This window comes from Polyodon spathula, chromosome 8, assembly GCF_017654505.1.
Source record: "Polyodon spathula isolate WHYD16114869_AA chromosome 8, ASM1765450v1, whole genome shotgun sequence".
Taxonomy (NCBI): domain Eukaryota; kingdom Metazoa; phylum Chordata; class Actinopteri; order Acipenseriformes; family Polyodontidae; genus Polyodon; species Polyodon spathula.
In genome coordinates, this window is record NC_054541.1 from 3,285,708 (window position 1) to 3,306,308 (window position 20,601).

The 20,601-nt window shown below is 48.0% G+C and overlaps 1 protein-coding gene across 4 annotated transcripts in view; it reads right to left on the reverse strand.

Annotated features, from left to right (window-relative positions):
- The window catches only part of LOC121319195 (IQ motif and SEC7 domain-containing protein 3-like), a 94,165-nt gene that overhangs the window by 43,334 nt on the left and 30,230 nt on the right, over nt 1-20,601 (reverse strand). For all 4 annotated transcript variants that reach the window (XM_041256393.1, XM_041256390.1, XM_041256391.1 and 1 more), the window contains exons 2-3: nt 8,126-9,171; nt 94-255 (exon numbers count right to left, since the gene is read on the reverse strand). In XM_041256393.1, coding sequence (XP_041112327.1) covers nt 94-255; nt 8,126-9,165 — 1,202 coding nt within the window. In that variant the 5' untranslated portion in view covers nt 9,166-9,171. The remainder of the gene's footprint in view (nt 1-93; nt 256-8,125; nt 9,172-20,601) is intronic.

Below are 20,601 nucleotides of genomic sequence, written 5' to 3' on the forward strand. Positions count from 1 at the left end.
TCTGTGTACAGGAACCCTGTGTGTCTCTGTGTATAGGAGCCCTGTGTGTCTCTGTGTACAGGAGCCCTGTGTGTCTCTGTGTATCTCACTCACTCCAGCACGTCCCGGTTAAACTGCTTCTTGCTGTTCCCCAGGAATTCTCCAATCATCTGCCGGCTCAGCCCCTTCCGCTGCAGCAGGAAGTGTGCCACTCTGATGGGTGTGTCCGGGATGAAGCCCCGCGAGATCAGGAACTGGATCCCTTTGTCTGGGTTCCTGGTATAGAAATAAAGACAGAAATGCCATTCTCTACTCAGCCCTGGGCTCTCACACTTCACTTAACTAATGAGCTTAATTTCTTTGCTGTAATGTGATACAAGTTTATGTGCATTAAGGGATGACATGAGACTTAGGGGGGTTCAGACATCAGCATCATTGAATCGAACTCGTGGTACAGTAACGACAGTTTTAGTAGTGATTGTTAGATAGAATGTGTTAATAAAATCAATCTAATAAAGCTTTGATATTGAGTTGATGAGGTGGTTAATTAACTAATTTCTCATGATGCATGTTAATAAGATCAAGAAAAATGAACAGAAATATAACTCACTGTTATGGAAACTATTAGCGTACAGGGAGACGGCTCTCCCTCCAGCAAGCAGCAGCGAAATGGAAAAAAATAATATTGGGAATATCTATTTTGTGTATAATGTGTAAATGTCAATTCAAATTGTACATTTTGTCACCCAGAATGTACATTTAATTAGATAATGTCACAAATAAAATGCTGATTTACTATTATCTGGCGTGTGGGTAAAAGTCGGACAGGTAAATATTTTGCAGCGGCTTACTATATACAACTCTTGCAATGTGCATTTGGAAATCTTTTTTATTGCAATACAAGGTACAGAGCTGTGTTGCTAATTTGTGCAGCTGCTCAAACCCAAAAGGATGTGAGCTGCAAAATGATGGCACCTCCAGCAACACCGCCATCTCTCCAGCTTCACCAGAAAAGAGCCCATCCCTCCACAGAACAAGAGCCCATCCCTCCAGCTTCAGCAGAAAAGGCCAATCCCTCCAGCTTCACCAGAAAGAGTCCATCCCTCCAGCTTCACCAGAAAGAGCCCATCCCTCCAGCTACAACAGAAAGAGCCCATCCCTCCAGCTTCACCAGAAAGAGCCCATCCCTCCAGCTTCACCAGAAAGAGCCCATCCCTCCAGCTTCACCAGAAAGAGCCCATCCCTCCAGCTTCACCAGAAAGAGCCCATCCCTCCAGTTACATCAGAAAGAGCCCATCCCTCCAGCTTCACCAGAAAGAGCCCATCCCTCCAGCTTCACCAGAAAGAGCCCATCCCTCCAGCTTCACCAGAAAGAGCCCATCCCTCCAGCTTCACCAGAAAGAGCCCATCCCTCCAGCTTCACCAGAAAGAGCCCATCCCTCCAGCTTCACCAGAAAGAGCCCATCCCTCCAGCTTCACCAGAAAGAGCCCATCCCTCCAGCTTCACCAGAAAGAGCCCATCCCTCCAGCTTCACCAGAAAGAGCTCATCCCTCCAGCTTCACCAGAAAGAGCCCATCCCTCCAGCTTCACCAGAAAGAGCCCATCCCTCCAGCTTCACCAGAAAGAGCCCATCCCTCCAGCTTCACCAGAAAGAGCCCATCCCTCCAGCTTCACCAGAAAGAGCCCATCCCTCCAGCTTCACCAGAAAGAGCCCATCCCTCCAGCTTCACCAGAAAGAGCCCATCCCTCCAGCTTCACCAGAAAGAGCCCATCCCTCCAGCTTCACCAGAAAGAGCCCATCCCTCCAGCTTCACCAGAAAGAGCCCATCCCTCCAGCTTCACCAGAAAGAGCCCATCCCTCCAGCTTCACCAGAAAGAGCCCATCCCTCCAGCTTCACCAGAAAGAGCCCATCCCTCCAGCTTCACCAGAAAGAGCCCATCCCTCCAGCTTCACCAGAAAGAGCCCATCCCTCCAGCTTCACCAGAAAGAGCCCATCCCTCCAGCTTCACCAGAAAGAGCCCATCCCTCCAGCTTCACCAGAAAGAGCCCATCCCTCCAGCTTCACCAGAAAGAGCCCATCCCTCCAGCTTCACCAGAAAGAGCCCATCCCTCCAGCTTCACCAGAAAGAGCCCATCCCTCCAGCTTCACCAGAAAGAGCCCATCCCTCCAGCTTCACCAGAAAGAGCCCATCCCTCCAGCTTCACCAGAAAGAGCCCATCCCTCCAGCTTCACCAGAAAGAGCCCATCCCTCCAGCTTCACCAGAAAGAGCCCATCCCTCCAGCTTCACCAGAAAGAGCCCATCCCTCCAGCTTCACCAGAAAGAGCCCATCCCTCCAGCTTCACCAGAAAGAGCCCATCCCTCCAGCTTCACCAGAAAGAGCCCATCCCTCCAGCTTCACCAGAAAGAGCCCATCCCTCCAGCTTCACCAGAAAGAGCCCATCCCTCCAGCTTCACCAGAAAGAGCCCATCCCTCCAGCTTCACCAGAAAGAGCCCATCCCTCCAGCTTCACCAGAAAGAGCCCATCCCTCCAGCTTCACCAGAAAGAGCCCATCCCTCCAGCTTCACCAGAAAGAGCCCATCCCTCCAGCTTCACCAGAAAGAGCCCATCCCTCCAGCTTCACCAGAAAGAGCCCATCCCTCCAGCTTCACCAGAAAGAGCCCATCCCTCCAGCTTCACCAGAAAGAGCCCATCCCTCCAGCTACACCAGAAAGAGCCCATCCCTCCAGCTTCACCAGAAAGAGCCCATCCCTCCAGCTTCACCAGAAAGAGCCCATCCCTCCAGCTTCACCAGAAAGAGCCCATCCCTCCAGCTTCACCAGAAAAGAGCCCATCCCTCCAGCTTCACCAGAAAGAGCCCATCCCTCCAGCTTCACCAGAAAGAGCCCATCCCTCCAGCTTCACCAGAAAGAGCCCATCCCTCCAGCTTCACCAGAAAGAGCCCATCCCTCCAGCTTCACCAGAAAGAGCCCATCCCTCCAGCTTCACCAGAAAGAGCCCATCCCTCCAGCTTCACCAGAAAGAGCCCATCCCTCCAGCTTCACCAGAAAGAGCCCATCCCTCCAGCTTCACCAGAAAGAGCCCATCCCTCCAGCTTCACCAGAAAGAGCCCATCCCTCCAGCTTCACCAGAAAGAGCCCATCCCTCCAGCTTCACCAGAAAGAGCCCATCCCTCCAGCTTCACCAGAAAGAGCCCATCCCTCCAGCTTCACCAGAAAGAGCCCATCCCTCCAGCTTCACCAGAAAGAGCCCATCCCTCCAGCTTCACCAGAAAGAGCCCATCCCTCCAGCTTCACCAGAAAGAGCCCATCCCTCCAGCTTCACCAGAAAGAGCCCATCCCTCCAGCTTCACCAGAAAGAGCCCATCCCTCCAGCTTCACCAGAAAGAGCCCATCCCTCCAGCTTCACCAGAAAGAGCCCATCCCTCCAGCTTCACCAGAAAGAGCCCATCCCTCCAGCTTCACCAGAAAGAGCCCATCCCTCCAGCTTCACCAGAAAGAGCCCATCCCTCCAGCTTCACCAGAAAGAGCCCATCCCTCCAGCTTCACCAGAAAGAGCCCATCCCTCCAGCTTCACCAGAAAGAGCCCATCCCTCCACCACCAGAAAGAGCCCATCCCTCCAGCTTCACCAGAAAGAGCCCATCCCTCCAGCTTCACCATCCCTCCAGCTTCACCAGAAAGAGCCCATCCCTCCAGCTTCACCAGAAAGAGCCCATCCCTCCAGCTTCACCAGAAAGAGCCCATCCCTCCAGCTTCACCAGAAAGAGCCCATCCCTCCAGCTTCACCAGAAAGAGCCCATCCCTCCAGCTTCACCAGAAAGAGCCCATCCCTCCAGCTTCACCAGAAAGAGCCCATCCCTCCAGCTTCACCAGAAAGAGCCCATCCCTCCAGCTTCACCAGAAAGAGCCCATCCCTCCAGCTTCACCAGAAAGAGCCCATCCCTCCAGCTTCACCAGAAAGAGCCCATCCCTCCAGCTTCACCAGAAAGAGCCCATCCCTCCAGCTTCACCAGAAAGAGCCCATCCCTCCAGCTTCACCAGAAAGAGCCCATCCCTCCAGCTTCACCAGAAAGAGCCCATCCCTCCAGCTTCACCAGAAAGAGCCCATCCCTCCAGCTTCACCAGAAAGAGCCCATCCCTCCAGCTTCACCAGAAAGAGCCCATCCCTCCAGCTTCACCAGAAAGAGCCCATCCTCCATTCACCAGAAAGAGCCCATCCCTCCAGCTTCACCAGAAAGAGCCCATCCCTCCAGCTTCACCAGAAAGAGCCCATCCCTCCAGCTTCACCAGAAAGAGCCCATCCCTCCAGCTTCACCAGAAAGAGCCCATCCCTCCAGCTTCACCAGAAAGAGCCCATCCCTCCAGCTTCACCAGAAAGAGCCCATCCCTCCAGCTTCACCAGAAAGAGCCCATCCCTCCAGCTTCACCAGAAAGAGCCCATCCCTCCAGCTTCACCAGAAAGAGCCCATCCCTCCAGCTTCACCAGAAAGAGCCCATCCCTCCAGCTTCACCAGAAAGAGCCCATCCCTCCAGCTTCACCAGAAAGAGCCCATCCCTCCAGCTTCACCAGAAAGAGCCCATCCCTCCAGCTTCACCAGAAAGAGCCCATCCCTCCAGCTTCACCAGAAAGAGCCCATCCCTCCAGCTTCACCAGAAAGAGCCCATCCCTCCAGCTTCACCAGAAAGAGCCCATCCCTCCAGCTTCACCAGAAAGAGCCCATCCCTCCAGCTTCACCAGAAAGAGCCCATCCCTCCAGCTTCACCAGAAAGAGCCCATCCCTCCAGCTTCACCAGAAAGAGCCCATCCCTCCAGCTTCACCAGAAAGAGCCCATCCCTCCAGCTTCACCAGAAAGAGCCCATCCCTCCAGCTTCACCAGAAAGAGCCCATCCCACCAGCTTCACCAGAAAGAGCCCATCCCTCCAGCTACACCAGAAAGACCCCATCCCTCCAGCTACACCAGAAAGAGCCCATCCCTCCAGCTTCACCAGAAAGTTGGACTGCTTCTCCTGCCACAATAACACATACCGCAGTCCATGTCAGACATGTTGTGTTTCAGCTGCTAAATGCACAGAGGGAGGTAAATGTTGGGCAAGCTCACTGCTGTGGTCTTTTACATATCTGTTTCATTAATTAACCCCCCCCCCCTCCCTTTTCCAAGTGCAAATTAACTCCTGATAAATGATGACAACACAGATTTGCTTTTAAATTCCCACGCAAACAAAAGAAATAGTCGCAAGAAGCCCTACTTTCTAAGATATTAACAGGATTAAATCAACAGAATTTCAGAAATCACATTAGCACAATTATTTAATAGCGGAATAGGCATAATGAATTCTATGTCTACATACCGATTTGTTCATTAACACTGGAGTTATCAATTACGAACTGCTGAAAATCCCCCCCTGTACATACAAGGGTAAAGCCCTGCTGAAAAATGTATTTGTTTTGTTGTATTGTTGTTATTATTATGATTTATTTATTGTACTTAAATATGATGCCGTAGCCATGTTTTGCTATTGTGTTGTTTTTATTTAAACATGTTCTGGCAGAGGCGAGGCCCGTAGCTCGTCCTCTGCCAGGAATAATTAAAAATCTTGTGCAGAAGGTGGCCATCTCCCAAATTAATTAAATGATTAATTTGTTGCTAATCAGGAGATGGTCACCTGCATAAATACCTGCAGCTCGATGCACTATGGGTGGGTGTACAGAGGATAGTACAGGAGAGAGAGAGAGGAGAGAGGAAAACAAAACCAAAATATAGGAACAGTGAAGGCGATTGCCCAGCCTGACCTCTATGGTTGTATTATTGTGTCTGTGATTTTTGTTTGTATTTAAACTTTTATTTTTGCTGTGTGAGCAAGTGTTTTTTTTAAAAATATTGATTTACTTTTGTTTAAATAAATGGTGCACGCCGCATCTTTTTGCCCTGCAGTACTGTCTGTTATTCTTCCTGCATTCTGTCCTAATGTCACCACTCGGCTACCCTGTCACACCCCCCTTAATGGTTTAAGTTCTTAATTACCAGTCCTAGGAGAATGACCTTCAGTCAACTCACTTTGAATTCAATCATCAAGCTCCCCCTCCCCAAACTATGTTAGTAAGCAATCTTTCCTAAAACCCTTTATTTATAGGTCCCAGTGAAAAGCAACAGCAGGGTGGGACTAATAACTGGATGCTTCCACTCTTCAGAGCTAGCCTCAGGTTTTCCATTATCTTGAGCGTTTGAACCCTTAGAAGGGCTGACTGGTGTTCGGCGCAGCAGTTTAAAACTATCTGTGCAGCATTCAGGTGGAAACACAGCTAACCACCAGGCACCCAGTCACGGCAGTGACTAAACGTGTCTGTTTAATTATGTATGAACTGTATAACCTGACCAAACTGTTCACTAATATAAACAATCATGTAAGAGGAACATCCCGTCTAACATCCTGTGAAATCCCAATGGTATTGGATTCAGTGTCTCTGTGGTCTAGTACTTGGGGTCTCCATAACTCCAGCCCGCATGCTGCCTGCTGGAGTGAAAGGGGAGAGGGGCTCTCCATAGGGGAGAGTGCAGCTTTTACACATGGCAATGCTGTTAGCCCATGTACAGTGTGTATCTCATTTCAATCAGCTTTCACACATGGCAATGCTGTTACCCCGTGTACAGTGTGTCTCTGTGACAAAGTGCCCACCCCTGTGTATATTATCTGTTATATGTTGCGTGTGGTGTGTTACATGTTGGTGTATAGTTATTGGTACATGGGATATAAACGGGTCTGTGTAACACGAGTGTTTAAAATGTATATTTGTATTTAGGTACGAGGATTGCACAGAACTTCACGTGCAAGTAAAAAGTAATAATATGTGAGCACGGGGAATTGCACTTTACTAATTCATGTGCAGCTGTACCGAGACTCCAATTGAATGATTGATTAGCAATCGAGTCTCGATACAACTGCAAGTGAATTAATAAAGTGCAATTCCCCATTCTCACATATTATTACTTTTTACTTGCAAGTGAAGTGCTGTGCAATCCTCGTGCCTAAATACAAATATACATTTTAAACACTCGTGTTACACAGACCCGTTTATATCCCGTGTATGAATTACTATACACCAACATTTAACACACCACACACAACATATAACAGATAATATACACAGGGGCGGGCACTTTGTCACAGTCTCTCATTTCAATCAACATAGGGTGTGCTTCTCCCTTTCTGAATCTGCTAATGATGAATTGGAGTAAATAGCTTTGGAAATTCAGCCCACTGTCTGTTTCAATCAACAAAATAATCAGAGTTGAGTTTGGAGGGGCATGAGTCTCACTTGTGCACACCCTCTTGAGGCTAGTATAGCTTTTCAGAAAGACACAAACACACACGTAAGGGTTGTGAATGCAGCGAATGGGTTCACAAGAAAGATGGATAGGCAGGCAATAGGATTTGACATGCAGTCTGATGAGCAGGATGGCAGAATTCAGTGTATTGTTATACAGGGCCTGTCTAAGCACTAAACATGTCCACATTGTACAACACACAGGTGTGCGGAAATTGCACTCGGGAAGTCACGACCACTTAGCATCATATGGGCATTATTTTATTGAAAACTAAAACAGTTGCCTTTGAAAAAGTGAATGCAAAACAATCAGCCTTAATGCCTATCTGTCAGGTTCAAAGTGTAGAATGTGCCACCGCTTCCCATCTTCTCCACAGTGTCCCAGCTTCAGCCTGCAGCAGGCCTCTGGGGACTGGAACCTATGGGTTTATATTCCTGCCCATTCTGTCCCACAGGAGATTCAGTGATGACATAATAACCCAATTACAGTGAATGCTGCCTTGCAGTGGAAACACTTTGTCAGAGGATGTGTTTATTACTGCTTTAATCTGTATATGGTATGAGTAAGGGCCCTGGTGTAGAAGTAAGTGTAGATTTCATAAAGGACTAAAACAATTATAACTGGCAAGAAACGACTTAAAAAAAACAATCCCTACAACTAAATAGTCTCTTGTGCTTGTTTTGTGCAACTACAATTGCTGTATCACACTCAGAACACTTGCCTTGCTTCAGAGTACAGTGTGTGGTGTTTAAAGTGCTGGAGGATTGCTGGCTATGATGCCTGCTTGCCGTGCAGCCTAGCTGCCAGTGTACTCACACGTTGAAGAGGTTCAGCCCAATCCTGTACAGTCTCTTCCTCATCATGTCGGTGGAGAGGGTGGGGGACTTGCAGCTGGCTGGGTTCTCACAGTGGTAATGGGGCAGGCTGAGGATCATGGCCTGCAGGGCCTCCTTGGACGACGCCTTGGAGACAGACTTGGCCGAGGTGGAGGTGCTGCTGCTGGTCGTCTGCTCTGAGCTGTTGTCAGCCGTCTCCGACTCGGCCCTCTTCACCTCCACCCCTGACTCTCCATTCTCCATCTTCTGCAGGGCCAATAGTGGCTCCTCCTCCACCTCCTCCTCGCTGGGCGGTGGGGCAGGGAACTCGTTCAGGTCCTCCCCGGGATCCTGGGGGCCCCCCTTGAGCTCCAGCTCCCCCTCCACAGCATCCTTTGCCTCCAGGCCACCCTGCTGGAGGCAGTTGCTCAGGGAGAGGGAGGCGGAATCCTTGAGCGAGGAGGACATGCGGAAGTTCTGGTTGTCGACTTGGACCGTGACATCTCCTCTGAAAGCCATCATCAAGGTGCTGCTGCTGTGAGGCAGGGTGTCTGGCTGGGATTCCTCCACTGAGCTCTCATGCCCCACCGACTCCACCATGCTGTCCCCCAGGCCCGACACGGCTTTGCAGAAGGTCTCCGTGAACTGGTAGGTGCCAACGTCCTGGAGGGAGCACATGGTCTTCAGGCTCCAGGTGCTGAGGGCGTCGTCGATGGACTTGGCCAGGGACTGCACCTGCTCGTTGAAGGAATCCTCAAGCTCGGTCAGAGCCCCGCTGATGGAGGCCGGGAGGGAGGGCGAGCGCACCAGGGGGATGCCCATGACGTTGAAGCCCTCCACCAGGGCCTTCTCGGCGGAGAAGCCCTCCGTGTTGTGTACCCGCAGTTTGCGCAGGGAGGTGCGGCGCGGCAGACGGTTCTCCAGTAGCGAGTTGCGGATCTTTTCAAAGTTCTTGCTCAGTTGGTACTGTCGGAAGGCTGTCTGGATAGTGCAGGCTGCCCGGCGCGATATCAGGTCACCCCCGTACTTGTACTCTAGCATTTCGATCTGTGGGAAAACAGACAAACAAACGGGGGGAGGGGGGGGGGGGTCGTTAGGAACCAGGTGAAAGAACCCATCATTGTTTCCATCATTGACAGTCTTTGCCTGGCTTTCTAATACAAAAGCCTTCAATACTTCAGTCTTCAACTTAACTATGTTTGTCTATTCTTTCAATAGCACTGAATCATTCATTATAAAGTATAATTAAGGCTGTATATAGTGTAAATATACTTTTGCAGCAGAAAACATTTGCTTTATTGACAAGGCTAGTTTTCTGCTTCAATAAATATTATGTTTAATCATGAAAAATCTTTTTTTAGACTGTGAAGTGCTGTGAAATTAGACATTTTTTACAGTGAAAAAAATACAGCCAAGGTTATAGCTAATAGTAAGCAAGGTTACGCAAACAAACGTTTCAGCTCTAGCCTTCAACGTGTAATTCTGTTCACAAGCCCTTGTTGGACACAAAATGCAAAAAATATGAAGGATCACAATATAAGACTACATGTAAGCCTGTTTATTTATTTATTTATTTTTATTTAACCTTTATTTAGCCAGGTAAGTCAATTGAGAACCAATTCTCATTTATGTGGCCAAGAGGCAACATCAATACAGCAAATACAAAACAGTCATAATAAAAACAACAAAAACAACCCACACAAAAAAGAAACATGTCAGCAAGCACAGATATCAGTGAACACAGCTTTCAATCTGCGCTTAAACACATTAACTAAAATAAAACTATCATCTGCCTCAGTGATCATTATTCTGTGCGCGGCCAGCAGCCACTCTGCACTCTGCATGCTATGCAGCTGAGAGCAGATGCTGTCTTCACAATGCTGTGATAGTCACTTTGCTCAGGATTTGAGCCCCAGAGTTAAAGGCTGTTTTCAAGGTCTCTCCATGGCTCATAACATCATTTCAATCTTATTGATTTTTTTAAAGTTTTTTTTTTTTTTTTATTTAGTTGTTGACAATTGTTTTTACCCCAATTTTTTCCTGAATTTGGAGTGCCCAGTTATTATTTTTATCCTGGTTCACCGCTGCAACCCTCTGGCGACTCAGGAAACAGAGGCTGAAACACATGTCCTCTGAAACGTGTTCCTGCCAATGCGTCATTTTTTGCACTGTGGATCCACAGCAAAGCCACCAGACCTATAGGGCCAGAAGACAACACAGATCTGAGTGGCTCCACTGCAGAACTGCAGGCGTTCTATCAGCCACAGGGGTTGTTGGTGCATGGTGAACCATGGATTGTCCTGCCCACCTACCTGGACGGCACTTGGTCAATTGTGCACCACACCCTAGGACCCCCCGGTCATGGTTGGCAAGGGCATAGCCTGGATTTGAACCTGTGATCTCCATGCCATAGGGCACATTCTGCACTCCACGTGGAGCGCCTTTACTGGATGTGCCACTCAGAGCCCTTCAGGCTTATTGATTTAACCAGAAAGAGCCCTTGACAAACCTAATGAGCCCTTCAAAGGGTGGAGGCAGCATCACAACACAGACAAGCATATTTCAAATAATGCACCCATAACAAGGGGAGTTGTAAGCAACATCAGAGGCATGGAAAAGCTACCTCAGTATTAAGTCTCTAAACTATCAATATGCCATTTCCTCCAGCTTTGTGGAGGATGACTGATGGATATCAGGAAAGCAAGCATTAGAATCAAAAAGACATTCACTCAAACATACACACAAAGCCTGTTCTATCAGAACTCGCTGTGAATGCAGTGGGTCAATTATTCAGCTTTTTTTTTGTAAATATCACTAAATGAAAAGGAGCAACATGGACCTGAATTACTGCAGTGTACTTTAAATTCATCTTAGTTTTGCATGCGTATTGTCGACAGTTGAGTCACGTTTTAATATATTTTTTTCTAACGATGACCATGACAATGTAACACCTGTTGCCAGCAGACTCGGACAGTGTTGCCTTATTGTTATAACTGTGCCATATGTCATTTGCTATTGACAGAATCGACCATGCCATTCCACTGTCGCTTTACAGCAGCTTTGACTGCAGCGCGCTTCCTGAGTTAGTCTTATAAAATGATGCCTTTAAAACATGACTGATAGCGATTATTCATCTGTGGCTTTAAATACTGAAAGAGAAGACATTGGGCCAAACTCACTCCAATCTATTACAACAGAGTGCTGCACTTGCAAAAAAATATTTTTTTAAACTGGACGAGTCAAATCATAAATCAGTGAAATTAAATCATTTTCTTACACTTAGCGAATCAACATTTAGCAAACAGATACATCTGAAAAACATTACTTGAAGCTAAATGAGCCCATTGAAGCGCTTGATTTGGCATTGTGTGCTGCCCTGGAGGTTTTGTTTCTACACTTTTCATTTTGGGCAAAGTAATTCAAACAACTTGTAATCTTTTATGAAAGTTAGTGCTCCTTCGAAATAAAGACATCAGAAATTAAATAGAAAGGGTTTTCATTAGCTTGTGAATAAAAATGACTGGAATGACTGAGGACAAGAATGTTTGCAGAAACTAGAGATCAACATAATTATAAAGAAACATAAAGTCTTCTCATATTTAACACATTGTATCTGAATTCCTGCCGCTTACAGGGACAAGCTACAGCAGCGACTGTGTAATTTTCCATGTTGACAGTTCCTAATAATGGAAGTAAAGAAATTAATGTTGCTAATGCTAATAGAAAGAAGAAAGAAAAAAATGGGAAAGGTGTTGTTAGCACAGCTTTGAAAAACCCCTTGTGGCAGGCTGGCGAGTGGATAGAGGCCCAGAGACAGACTGCAGTTCAAAAAATAACTATTTTATTATAAATAAACAAAAATAAAGTGCACAAGGGCAAAATAACAGATACTCAAACACAAATAAAGCAAAAACAAAACTCACAAAAATAAAGTTTCCAGGCTGGGCAATGCCTTCACTGGATTTAGAAAATTCAAAAACCACAAAACAAACACCAACCTGCTTCCTCAGCTCCCTCTCTCCAAATGAGAAGCAGAGGCCTCCTTTTATATCAGGTGGCTGGGCGCTGATTGATCGTTAATCAACCTAATCAACTAATCAACCCCAGCCACCTGAACATAATAAACCCAGGCAGGTAGGGGAAGTTAACCCCATCCCTGCCAATTTAAAGGGCAGAGCTTTGCTCTGCCACACCCCTGAATAACATTATTTTGAAACAGGACTCTTCTGGAGCTGACTAGATTACAGCTTCCTCAGATCTCAAGAGCCCTTCTTTGCAACACACTGTCAATGAAGCCGCGATGTTGTCATGTCAAACACCAGTCTTATTTGTGCTACTCCATGGCTCCATTTTGTAAAAGAGTGGGACAAACAACCTCAAGTCCAACACAAGCAACACTGATTATAGAATAAGTTACTGCCCCATGTCCCATTGCTATCTTTAACAAATGCATCTTATTATTTGAATATTACCACCTCACTGAGGGAGTGTGGCAAAGTGGCTAGTGGAGGGGAACAGGTATAGCGGTGATGCGATGCAGGAGTGACAGGCAGACAACAGTTGCCAGTGAAAAAGGTGCTTTTATTTATAATCCAGGTCTGGTGACCGTTAAATAATAAATCCCCGGCTATACACAACAATGTGTAAAGCACGGGGATAGCAATAATAGGGCACAGTCCCGAACAAAACGAACACACGGTCACCAGTCCTGGGTGAGTGCAGACGTGCTTGTGGTGGGTGAAGACACTGTATTTCGTGACGGTTCCGTGCAGTGGTGATCCGGATTGTGCTGACCCTGGTCGACAGCTCCGGATAGGTGAGTTAACTGTCTGGTGGTGCAAAACGCAGACAATTACAAACAAACACAACAAAACACAACATGTAATTCTCTGCAACAACGAGAGCTCCTCTCTCGCTCCTTCTCTCTTCGAACGTTTACCCAAACGAAGGAGAAGATCAGCGTTACCCTGGCCCCTATATGTAATCCCGCATGATATCGAGATAAACGGTTGCAGCTGCCTTATTACTTGCAGTTGCCTCTCGTTTACCTTTCAAATCAATACGGTCTTACAACAGAGTCGCGCTTCCCTCCAGGCTGACCCACTTCCCTGACCCGGAAACGAACTGTCAGGCCAGCCCTTCCAGATACTTCTCCTCCCGTTCTTTAGCGCCCTCACAGGTCGGGAGGAAGATTCATCACCAGAACTCATCTTTCCGTCACATATCCCACCGCTCAGAGTGGAGCCGAAGGAACACTCGGCTAAATCTACCTTCCCCATTACTCCCCCCTCCCGGGAAAAATAATCCTCATTTTGGTGGTCTTTCCCCGCACGGTGTACCATGTGGTACATGAAGGGCTGCAATGTCAGATACCACCGAGTTATCCGGGCATTGCTGTCCTTCATTGTGCTTAACCACTTGAGTGGGGCGTGGTCTGTGACCAGATCAAATGAGTGTCCCAGCAGGTAGTATCGTAAAGAGTGAGTAGCCCATTTAATGGCCAAACACTCTTTTTCGACTACGGAGTAGTTACGTTCCCGAGGTAACATTTTTTTACTGAGGTACAATATCGGGTGCTCTACTCCAGCTACTTTTTGGGACAAGACTGCACCCAAACCTACATCCGATGCGTCGGTGTGGAGGATGAATCTCTTGGTGAAATCCGGTGTGATAAGAGTGGGGGCCTGGCAAAGTGTACGCTTAATAGTATCAAACGCTCCCTGACACTCAGCTGACCATTTAATTAAATTTGGAGCACTCTTTTTGGTGAGGTCGACTAACGGGTTAACCACTGTGGCGTACTCGGGGATGAAGCGGCGGTAATAACCGGCTAAGCCCAGTAGTGACCTCACCTGAGTCTTGGTTTTGGGGATCGCTGCATCAACCAAAGCCTGGATTTTGGTGACTACAGGTCTCACCCTTCCATTCCCCATTAAAAATCCCAAATATTGAGTCTCTGTTTTGGCAAACGCACATTTCCTCAAGTTAGCTGTCAGCCGGGCTGCCCTTAGAGACTGAAGAACGGCTGCAACCCTAGCCAAATGCTCTCGCCAGGTGGAGCTGTATATCACCACGTCATCAATATACGCTGCTGCATATTCATGATGTGGGCGTAAAACCTGGTCCATCAGTCTCTGAAAGGCAGCGGGCGCACCATGTAGCCCAAACGGCATGGTTTTAAAGTGGAACAGCCCTTCTGGTGTTGAAAATGCGGTTTTCTCTCTGGAGCTGCGGGTTAAAGGGATTTGCCAGTATCCCTTCGTCAGGTCCAGAGTGGAAATAAACCTCGCTTTTCCCAGTCTGTCTAAAAGTTCGTCGACCCGAGGCATGGGATATGCATCGAACTTAGCAATAGCGTTCACCTTTCTGAAATCCACACAGAAGCGGTTGGTGCCGTCTTTCTTAGCCACTATGACGATCGGACTGCACCACTCACTCCTGGAAGGCTCAATCACCCCAAGCTCGAGCATATCCCATACCTCTTTGCGAACGCCACTTCGTCGACTTTCCGGGATCCGGTATGGTCTCTCTCGCACTGTGACACCTGGTGGAGAGATAATGTCATATTCAACTAAGTTTGTCCTGCCGGGCACGTCAGAAAAAACATTGCTGAACTCCTCAATAAGCTTACGCAGCTCTCTTTGCTGATCCGGAACCAATTGTTCCCCCATAGAAATCGCTCTTGTGCTCGGGGTCTCTGGACAGGGACCTAAATCATCCTCCATATTGCCTGGGGCTATAAATAAGACCTCCCTTGCCTGCCAGGGCTTTAACAAATTGACATGATAAATTTCACGTTCATTTCGGCGATCGGGCTGTCTAATTTCATAATTTACTTTCCCTATAGCCCGAATCACCTCATACGGCCCCTGCCATTTAGCACACAGTTTCGATTCAGATGAGGGAAGTAGCAGCATTACCTTGTCCCCTGGTCGAAAGGTTCGAATCCGTGCATTTTTGTTGTAATGCTGCTGTTGTCGGTGCTGAGCCGATCTGAGGTTGTCTTGGGCCAAACGACCGACCAAATCCAGGCGATCTCGTAGTAGGAGCACATACTTCACTACATTTTTAGACGAGCCTTTGTGCTCCTCCCACCCCTCTCTCAGCAGGTCGAGAATGCCGCGAGGCTGCCGGCCGTACAGGAGCTCAAAGGGGGAGAACCCCGTTGAACTCTGCGGCACTTCTCTCACCGCAAAAAGGAGGTAGGGAAGAAGCGATGCCCAATGTTTCTGCTCCTGTGTTACAAATTGCCTCAGCATCGACTTTAAGGTCTGATTAAAACGTTCAACCAAACCGTCCGATTGTGGATGATAAACGGACGTCCTGATGGGACGTATTTTTAATATTTTGTACACCTGCTGTAACGTATTGGACAAAAAATTGGTTCCGTGATCAGTCAAAATCTCCTTGGGGATCCCTACTCTAGCCATAATCTGCGCTAACTCGGTGGCTATTGCAGCTGCACTAGTGGACCTCAATGGAACTGCCTCTGGGTATCGCGTTGCATAATCCACCACTACTAATATATGCGTATACCCAGAGTCAGAAGGTAGCAAAGGGCCCATTATGTCCATTGCAATGCGCTCGAACGGAGTGGAAATAATCGGCAGTGGGACCAAAGGAGCGGGGCGCACTCGACCTGGCGCTACTCGCTGGCAGTCTGGGCATGTGGCTACATATTTCGACACATCAGTATGAAGACCGAGCCAATAGAATCGAGCCAATATTCGCTCCCTCGTCTTCTCGGCTCCGAGGTGCCCCGCAAAAGGGATATCATGCGCCAGCCTCATGACCTCGGTCCGACAAGACGGGGGAACCAATAATTGTGTTACAGGCTGTCCTGTGCCCGCGGCTAGGTTTACCCTATATAGTAATTGCCCCTTTATACTGAAATGTGGATATACTAGCGGCCCAGCGCCATCAACATCCTTACCTTCAATGGACCGGACCTGCCCCCAAGCGTGCACCAGTGACGGGTCGTTCTTTTGGCCCCACACTAGGTCCGCGCTTGAGTACCACGGGTCCGGTATATTGAGAGGGGCTGGAATAACCTCTGCCCTAGTCGGCCCAGTAACCTCGCTCTCTCGGTCACACTGCGTTCCCACTCCCTTCGACTGGCGTTTGTTACCATTACAGCACTCTCCCACCAGACCCCAGCCTTGTCTCAAAGACGCTCCCTCCCATTTCGCGGTCCGTCTCTCCTTATTTGTTTTTCTAGGACGGAACAGAGGGGAAAACATTTCAGTATGAAAAGGAAACACATCACCAATCCGTTCCTTTTTCCCTTTTTCTGCCACGTTTACGTGTGTGGCTGAGACTGCCATTATTTGCACCAATTCTTTGAATTTTGGCCAGTCTCGGCCCAGAATAACTGGGTGCGGCAACCTTTCCGCCACCCCGACTACAAGGTGACGTTTTATCGGTCCTACCGATAAATATACTTTTAGGGTGGGGTATGCCGCCGTGTCTCCATGGATACAGGAGATGGCCACCTGACCTTGTGGCCGCCACGACATACCGCCCAAGAGAGCTGTCCTGATCAAGGTTTGCTCACACCCTGTGTCCACTAACGCGTGGGTTTTCACATTCCCTAAAACCACGTCAATCAGACAGGGCCCCTCCCAACCGTTTTCCCCCTGCTTACCCGTTCCAGGTGTCCAGTTGCATGCAGCCACGTCACACTCCATAGCAGCGGGGCATGACCTGGCCCTATGTCCTGGCTGGTTACACCTAAAACAGAGTGGAGGGACAGAGGGGGCATAGGTTAAATATCTGTCCCGCTGCTGGTAGGGCAACGGGGCAGGGGCAACACCTCTACCCCAGCTGGGGGCCATCCTCGGTCTCCATGGGGGGGAGGCAAGGGGGCCCAACGGGGTCGGCGGTCTGGGAGGTCTGGGTGCCGGGACCGAGGGTGATGGTGGTGGTGTTGGAGGAGAGGGAGGGAGAGGTTGGTTCCTGAGCAGGGCAGGGGCTGACAGGATCCCGACCCGGGCTGACGTCAAAGAGTCCTCAAAATCTTCGGCCAATTTGACCGCCTCCTCCAGGGTGTCAGGGTTGTGGCGCCGTACCCACGCCTGAGTTTCGGCGCCGACCACATGGCAGAATTGTTCCACCACAATGGCTTCCCCCATTTGTTGAGCGGTCTTCTTCTCTGGGGTCAGCCAATGGACCATGTGGTCGCACAACCGCTGTGCCACCACCCTGGGGCGTGTCTCCGGGGCTCTCCGGTACTCGCGGAACCGCGTCCGGTGGGTCTCCGCGGTGATGTTGAGACGACGGAGGATAGCCTGCTTGACTAGGTCATAGTCAGTGGCGTACTGGTCGCTCAGGGCTTGGTAGGCTGCCTGCGCTTCCCCGATCAGGCAAGGTCCTAGCTGGCTTGCCCAGAACTCCCGAGGCCATCCCGCCGCGGTTGCCAGCCGCTCGAACGCCACCAAAAATGCCTCCGGATCATCCTCCGCCGTCATTTTCATGGCCCGTGCCTTCGGGGCCGACATCAATGATGTTCCGGTAGGGGTCGCTCCTGCAGCAACGATCAGCCCTACCCGTTCAATGAGCGCCGTATAGCGCTCCTCCCTCCGTCTCTCCTCTGCATCCCGTCTGATCTCCAGTGCCTGCAGCAACTCCGCCAGCGCGTTGCGGTCCATAGTCCCGTGTTCTGACACCACGTGTGGCAAAGTGGCTAGTGGAGGGGAACAGGTATAGCGGTGATGCGATGCAGGAGTGACAGGCAGACAACAGTTTCCAGTGAAAAGGTGCTTTTATTTATAATCCAGGTCTGGTGACCGTTAAATAATAAATCCCCGGCTATACACAACAATGTGTAAAGCACGGGGATAGCAATAATAGGGCACAGTCCCGAACAAAATGAACACACGGTCACCAGTCCTGGGTGAGTGCAGACGTGCTTGTGGTGGGTGAAGACACTGTATTTCGTGACGGTTCCGTGCAGTGGTGATCCGGATTGTGCTGACCCTGGTCGACAGCTCCGGACAGGTGAGTTAACTGTCTGGTGGTGCAAAACGCAGACAATTACAAACAAAACACAACATGTAATTCTCTGTAACAACGAGAGCTCCTCTCTTGCTCCTTCTCTCTCCGAACGTTTACCCAAACGAAGGAGAAGATCAGCGTTACCCTGGCCCCTATATGTAATCCCGCATGATATCGAGATAAACGGTTGCAGCTGCCTTATTACTTGCAGCTGCCTCTCATTTACCTTTCAAATCAATACGGTCTTACAACAGAGTCGCGCTTCCCTCCAGGCTGACCCACTTCCCTGACCCGGAAACGGGCCAGCCCTTCCAGATACTTCTCCTCCCGTTCTTTAGCGCCCTCACAGGTCGGGAGGAAGATTCATCACCAGAACTCATCTTTCCGTCACAGGGAGTTAATCGGCACATGAATGAAAGCCTCTAAAGGAGATTGCTAAGTGTAATTAAAGCAGAGGGGCGACTTGTATCTGCTACATACTGTAGTCATTTCAGAACCCAAACTGCCAATGAAGCTGTGCTCCTCTTCAGTGCAGGTGGGTCGTGATGAAGAGACTCAATCTGAACGAAGGCAGCATTCAAGCAGAACTGATCGGCTGAAAAGAGGGGCCAAAGATATCCACCCAGACTGGTGCATGCTGGGACAAGTCATCAAAGAGCAGGGATAAACCCAAAGGAGGAAGGACTAAAGTGAAATATAGGGTTATAGGACGGCGAACTTAAGGTATGCTTTTATAAAGCAGGAGACATGGAAAATACAGCACGGTCAAAACAGGGAGAGGCACGGCTGATGATGTCATCAACAGGGTTTCTCTCATGGAATACAGAAGGTGAAACGTGCGCTCTGAATGGCTAAAAGATCCTGAGCAATCTAGAATAAAACTGTAAACTCAAAGGATGTTAGTATCAATAGTTTCTTTATTAAATGTATTATTGTTAATTTTACATTTTTGACAATGTATTTTCACTGAAGTATTTAATGACAGCTAAGTGCATAGCAAGTAGGTGTGTCAATACTTATAGGCACATCTAGAACAATATAACACAATTTACAAACTTGTTTGTTCTGTGGAGTTTACCAAAGTCCATCCATGTAATTTATTAATTCAATTTGGCTTAGCTACCATTCTGATAAATTAATTAAAGTTAGCTCAGAATAAAACACTTAGGCCAATAATAATAATAATAATAATAATAATAATAATGTAATATATTAGTAGAAATAAAAAAATATCACGTTCGTGTAGAGTTTCGCGATAGTCACGTAGCACATCTCAAATAATTTACAGTTTAATCACAGAGTGATAAAAAAAAAAATTTATTAAAAATTGTCACAGCAGCATTTTCTCACACAATGGACACAAAGCAGGTTACACATTAAAACAAGGATGCACAACAAGTTTAGCCCAGAAACAGAGGACACACAGCACCACTACTGTACAACATACAAACAGTCAGTCCTACACAGACTCAAACACCATTTTAAAAAAAGGTGTTTTCAGTTGCTTTTTCAAAATATCAACAGCATTTCAACCTTTTATTTTCTGTGGGAGAGCATTCCAGCTTGTTACCAATGGTAATGTAGTAATTAACTTAAATCCTAAACACTCAAATGAATTAAAAGCTGGGAAGGATATGGAATTAACAGTAATATCCAATCAATGGACAATGGCCAGTCCACCACCACGACCAGACAAACAAGTCTTGTCTAAAAAGCCACAGCCAGAAGGGATTACCTGGTTTAACCAGAACCAATCATTCTGCCGCTGCCAAATTTCTGTTAAGCATAAAAAAATCAAGATTCTGACCTATGATAAGTTCACTCAATAGCAAGGCCTTATTTGCCAGGGAGCGAGTATTAAATAATGCAGGCCCGGTAACACTTAATAGCCGGTTATGTATAAAATCACAAGTTGTTTTTGGGATACTATGTAGACTGTCATGATTGACACCAATGAAACAATATATATGCAAAACTGCTTTCAAATTGAAATAGGTTTTGTTAATGTGTTAGAGTGCTACAGACTGCATTCATATAAATAAAACAATTAACACTTGCGGAAAATGGTTGATAACGTTAATTTGATTTCTCAGCGCAGGGTGACGGATGTGTATTGAAGCAGCAAAAGGCTTGAACTAAAAAGTGGTGATGTTAAAATGTGACTTCACACCATAGCACTTCACGCCACAGCAATTCACTCTACAGCACAAATGAGGAGAGGGATCTGCCGAATAATTAAGCAGACACACTGAAGCACGGGGAACTAGTCCTACAGTAAGCACAGCACACCTCAACAACAAACAAAACGACAACAATAAACACCACGCGACAGCGGGATCCCGCAGACCTCTTTGGGGCTCTGAGGAATAAATGGAATGTGAAACAATGAACCAAAGGGAGCACACTGAAATCCTTCTCCAAGACCTGAGAGTCTTTCCCTGCCCTGTCCCTACTGAGAGCTGCCCAGGGGGCTTGGAGCCCCCC